Here is a 6,156-nt window from a genome sequence, read left to right on the forward strand (position 1 = left end):
TTTTCCAATGCTTCCACATCCTTCCTATAGTGAGGTGACCAGAACTGCACAGAATACTGCAAATGTGGTCTCACCAGGGTCATGTACAGTTGCAGCATAACCCCACGGCTCAAACTCTAGCCCCCCGTTAATAAACGCTAACACACTATAGGCCTTCTTCACGGCTCTATCCACTTGAGTGGCAACCTTCAGAGATCTGTGGACATGAACCCCAAGATCTCTGTTCCTCCACATTCCTCAGAACCCTGCCGTTGACCCTGTAATCCGCATTCAAATTTTTCCTACCAATATGAATCACTTCAATAGAGAAAGCTGGAGAGAGTAGGCCACGAGCTGAAGCCCAGAGGCAGTAATTAAATGATCAGCTAGATGACTGGCATTGTAGTAGGGGACAATATAGTTATGGGGAATAGATACTCTGTAGCCAAGAGCACGAGTCAAAAAACTTGCCTGCCCAGTGCCAGGTGCGAGGAATGGCCTTCGCTGAACCACCCTGGGACCAGTGTCCTGGTAAATTGTGTAAGTAGGGTTGTAGAGAATTGGAGATGGGCAGGGGTGGGGTTTCATGTGAGGGGATACTTGGAACGTTGAAGAGAAAGGAGAAGGTAATAATGCAGGGTGTGATATAGATAATAATAACCAGAATGTGACAGGAAGACAATGCGCATGGTCAGAGTGGGAAAAGATAGTGAGAAGACAAAATTAAACATCTGAATGTATGCAGCATTTGTAACAAGATGGATGAATTAGGAGCACAAATAAAAATAAATGAATACGATAATCATTGAAAAGAAATGATTTGAAGGTGGCCAGGGCTAGAATATTCGAGGTTATTTGATGTTGCAAAAGAACAAGGAAGAAAATAAAAGGATGTGGGGTGGCTCTGTTATTAAGTTACCATTTCAATTGGTTTTCTTTTTGTAGGCAGCCACCATTAATGACATTCAATAATGCACAAAAATCATTGTTGGCTGATGAGCAGTTCAGTGGGAGTCAATATATTGTTTGTAAAGTGGTCAGCTTGTACTGTAAAAATGGTGACGATATTTACAGAACATTAACCTGCAGGCTTATCCAAGGGGTGGGACAGGCGGTGCAGGTGAAGAAAAATGTAAAGTCATACTTTTAAAAATCAGCTGCTTAGAATGATTAAATCATCTGAAAGATCAGTTTTAAATGTAATGGAACATAGATGGGTGCTGTTGAAAAACAAACGAATAGTTGTACGTGGTGACTTGGGGATTTTACAGCAACTTCATTGCAGTGTTAATGTAAGCCTACTTGCGATAATAATAAAGATTACTATCTTTGAAGTACATCCTGGTGAAACAAGAGTAAATGATGCATGAATATAGTATGGATTGTATTAGGAAGGAAAGTTCAGAAAGAGATGTGTTTATAACCGAACATCAGAAACATTTAGTATTGTTCCATATAAAATACAGCATGGATTGAATTACAAATAGACTGCTCAGTAAGCAGTAAGCTATCATGCATTGGGTAGTACCCAAGTAGCAGCCACTTGTCTATGCAGTGCTGGAGTTTGGTGGTGCACCTACTCTGGAATATTGAATAGTGTCCATGGTGTGTAAATTGGTACAGCCTACCAAATTAGAAACATTGGGAAATGATCAATGGAAAAGAATTTAGAAAAACTGGATGTTTAACTTAGAAAAATAGTTGCAGAAGCATCTCCAGAAAGAAATTATTTGAAGGTGGCACTTTGCTGAGATTTGGTAGAGGATGTATTATATATTCAAGGGAAACATGCTTGGTGGTGTTGCAACAGGAAAGAAATGACAGCATTTTGGTCGACATGTCACTAGATACAAGGTGATTAGGAAAGAAGGCAATCTGTAATGTGTAACTTGAGGAAAGTCACGTCCAACCTTCAGTGATACCAGTTTGGTTTCTCCAATTTAAAAATCTTAAAATTATTGGAGACAGTTCAAAGAAAACATTTAGATTAACTTGAGAAACAAGGAAGCTGAGCAGATGTTGTTTGCCCTGGGACTTCCAGATGAGCAAGAGGTAATTTAAAGCACTAACAGAATTTTTGGCAAGACTTCAGGAATTAGAGCATAACTTGCCCAATATCCATCAGATTGATTAACCGACTTTCAAGTTACAATTTTAATCAGTACACTTATATGAACGTGGGACAATTTGCTCATTATAAGTGCAAAAAATTACCTTTAAAGCAAATTTATAAGATATGTTCCCATTTCTTACATCAGGAAAATTTATATTTAAATGCTATTCAAGAACAGAAGGTGGTAACTAAGCAACGAGCACTGTCATCAACTCAAATGCAGAGTGAAATCTTCTCTATTCTTTACAATCATTTCAAGCTAATTACATAAAACCAGAGATGAACTGCTCTGGACAGCTTTATTAGAATGATCAAACATCTCCAACCCCTGAAGCTGCAAGTGACTTCTGCAGTATCTCAATGAAAATTAAAAGTATTGGATGTTAAGCTTATTCTCTTCTTGTGTGGTTTCCTTCTGTTCCACGTGTCATCTGCATTACTAATTACACATCAGTGGACAGATTACCACCTGTGTTTGGTAGCATCGTTAGAATGTTCCCTAACACTGCAGTAGGTTAACTAAACTGGTTTAGCTCAGTTGGCTAGACAGGTGATTTGTGATGCAGAGCAAGGCCAGCAGCACGGGTTCAATTCCTGTACAGGCCCATCTTCTCAACCTTGCCCCTCGTCTGAGGTGTGGAGATCCTCAGGTTAAATCACCACAAGTCAGCTTTCCTCCCTCAAAGGGGAAAGCAGCCTATGGTCATCTGGGACTTTATAAACTAAAAAGAAAACAATCTCCTCACACCATTATTTCCCAACATATTAACATATGCATTATTAGGTGCAGCCTAATTTAGGAGATGGTAAATTTGCCTTCATCAAGATATTAGAGTACAGGATTAAAGATTTTCTTGCTGTAATTATATAGAACCATGGGCGAGACCTCACCTGGAATAACATGCACAATTCTGGTCTCCTTATTTAAGGAAGGATATTACTGCCTTAGACGGAATGTAACAAATATTCCCTGGGATGGCCAGATTGTCATGCGAGAGACTGAGACTGGGTGAGTAATCCCTAGGGTTTCAAAGGACCCATTTGAAGCTTACAAAATTCTTACAGGACATGAGGGGTGGATGTAGATAAATGTTCTTCCTGGCCTTGGAATCAAAAACTGGGGGATATAATCCCAGAAGAGGCAAGTCATTTAAAATAATAATCTTTTTAGTTCACAAGTAGGCTTACATTAACTCTTCAATGAAGTTACTGTGAAAATCCCTGAGTCGCTACACTACAGCACCTGTTTGGGTACAAGGAGGGAGAATTCAGAATGTACAATTCACCTGACAAGCATGTCTCTCGGGACTTGTGGGAGGAAGCCCGGAGAAAACCCATGCAGACACGAGGAGAGCGTGCAGACTCCGCAGAGCGACTCAGGCTGGGAATCAAACTCAAGTCCCTGGCGCTGTGAAGCAACAGTGCTAACCACTGTGCTATCGTGATGCCCAGAGCCAAGGAAAAAAATTCAGAGGATGGCGAATCTTTTAGAATTCTCCATCCCAGAAGGTTGTCAAACCTATCATCGGGTACGTTCATGACAAGATTTCTAAAGACAAATGATACCAAGGGATTATGGAAATAGTGTGAGAAAGTGGCATTGAGGCAGATGAATGGCAGAGCATACTCAACAGGCCATAAAGCCTACTCCTGTTCCTGTAATGCACTCTGCGATTTGATTTGTCACATGTACCGAAGTACAGTGAAAAGTAATTTTCTGTGGCCGAGGGAACGTACACAGTACGCTCATAATAAACAAAAGAATAATCAACAGAGAACAATGACAATTGGCACATCAACAAACAGTGATAGGTTAGTAGTGCGGAACAAGGGGCCAAACAAAACAAAAACATGTAAAAGGTTTTGCTCATACAACACACCAAAAATTCTCAATTTTATACATAGAAAACAGAAGCAGGATGAGGCCATTCAGCTCTACAAGCCAGCTCCGCCATTCATTATGGTTATGGCTGATCATAGAGTTAAATACCCCAATTCCACCTCCCCCCCCGCCCCCCATATCCCTACATCCCTCTAGCCCCAAGAGCTATATCCAATTCCTTCTTGAAATTACACAATGCTTCGGCCTCAACTACTATCTGTGGCAGGGAATTCCAGAGTCACCACTCTGGGTGAAGAAATTTCTCCTCCCAGTTGCCCTATTATGTATTTTCTTTTATTCCCTTTTCTTCTCATGTACTTAATGATCTGTTGAGCTGCTCGCAGAAAAATACTTTTCACTGTACCTCGGTACACGTGACAATAAACAAACAAATCCAATCCTCACCTCAGTCCTAAAAGGTTTATCTTTTATCCTCAAACTACCACCCCTAGTTCTGGACTCCCCCACCATCAGGAACATTCTTTCTGAGTCTACCCTGTATAATTTTGTTAGAATGTTAAAAGTTACTATGAGATCCCCTCTCACTCTTCTGAACTCAAATGAGCATAATCCTCATGACAGTGCTGCCGCCCCGGGTACCAGCCTGGTAAACCATTCTCCCCTCCTGCTGCTTGTTCTAAAGGGTCCGATTTTTTTATTGTCTGGAGGAATTTCAAATTCAAGCCCCAAGATGTGGAGGCGTCGCAGCATTTCAGCACCTGGGCCGAAGAATTGAAATCTCCAAACTGCCGCCAGTCATACCCGCGTGAAGCCATGCAGGGGGGGGGGGGGGGGTGCTTACCCGCTTTGTCCTCGGCCAGCGCGGTCAGGGCGAACTGTGCGACGAGAAGCAGCAGCAACAACACTTTCGTCCGCTCCATTCGAGCTCAATGTGGTCCCAGGCTAGGAGGAGCTCGAGCGATTTAATCCCCCACCAAACACCGTGTCTGCGTGTGTGTGTGTGTGTGTGTGTGTGTCTCTCTCTCTCTCACCACTGCCGCCCCCTCACTCCGTGTTTCACGGCGCTCCGTCAGCGGGCACGGGTGCGCGCGCAAGGCATCTCTTTTATAGCCCTCTCGTCTTTCTGCCCGTTCATTGGACGGCTGCTCTGAGTTGCCCACCTTCTATTGGTCAAACGCGGGGTCCAATGGGACGGTGCCACTCGGTGCGTCAGGGAGGCGGCGCGGCCGAAGCCGAGGGCCACGTTCGCGCTGGTGAGTGGCGGAGGAGCGAGGGTGGAGGGGGAGAGGCGAGCGGAGAGAAAGGGGCGAGGGCGCAGGCGGCTCGGCTCTGCATTGATTTTAATGGGCGAGTCTTGCGGGTTTATATGTCTGAATGACTACATTAAAATCAACCTGAGTAACTCGAGTGCTTCTCGGTCTTTTGGCTCAAATCCAGCGTATTATGGTTCTGATGAGATGGATTAAGGGGCATTTACCTGTCCACTGTGCCTGATGGCTTTGTAACTTTAAAATCGGAATAAAAATTATATTAAAAAAATTATGTTCTTGTGGAGACCATGAATTGGATTCAAGGATTGGAAGCTAGGAGCTGGATTATGGTGTTGTCCTGTCTATTCTGAGCATTGGCTTTGTAACACTGAGAAAAGAAAAGCATTTTTAAAAGACATTAAATTTGTTTAAAAAAACATTTTTAGGTAACAACATAGATAATATGCAAAATTCCAGTGAACAATTTCAATTTTGAATTTTTGGTTATATCAAGAAATAAAAAGCAGGTTACTGCAGCTGCTGGATATGCCACACTTCACATCCCTTCGTTGAAATTGGGTGATTTCAATTTAGTATGTTGGTGAATGTATTTAAATTTATTGATAGTACAAAGATAAGTGATAAAGTGGGCTGTGAGCATTCCTGGCTGTAAAGAATCATAGAACAGTGCAAAAAATAAATGCCCCTTCGTGTCCGGGTTAGGTGGGTTTACGGGGATAGGACCGACGTAGGGTACTCTTTCAGTGCAGACTCGATGGGACAAATCAGGACTCTAGGAATTCTATGGCAGAAGGAGGAATTCTATGGTTCTATGGCAGAAGGACTGTGGGAGGAAACCCACACACACTTGCCACACACACATTGGGAGAACTCCACAGACAGTCACCCAAGGTCACAGTTGAACCTGGGTTCCTGGCGCTGTGAGGCAGCAGTGCTAACCAATGTGCCAC

At 42.8% G+C, this 6,156-nt stretch overlaps 1 protein-coding gene across 1 annotated transcript in view; it reads right to left on the reverse strand.

The window, feature by feature from the left end:
• Positions 1-5,009, reverse strand: part of pdia4 (protein disulfide isomerase family A, member 4) — a 45,800-nt gene extending 40,791 nt beyond the window's left edge. The window contains exon 1 of the mRNA XM_072508825.1: positions 4,777-5,009. Within this exon, the coding sequence (XP_072364926.1) occupies positions 4,777-4,855 (79 nt within the window). The 5' untranslated portion in view covers positions 4,856-5,009. The remainder of the gene's footprint in view (positions 1-4,776) is intronic.
• Positions 5,010-6,156: the final 1,147 nt, after the last annotated feature.

The sequence above is a fragment of the Scyliorhinus torazame genome, chromosome 6, assembly GCF_047496885.1.
Source record: "Scyliorhinus torazame isolate Kashiwa2021f chromosome 6, sScyTor2.1, whole genome shotgun sequence".
Lineage (NCBI taxonomy): Eukaryota > Metazoa > Chordata > Chondrichthyes > Carcharhiniformes > Scyliorhinidae > Scyliorhinus > Scyliorhinus torazame.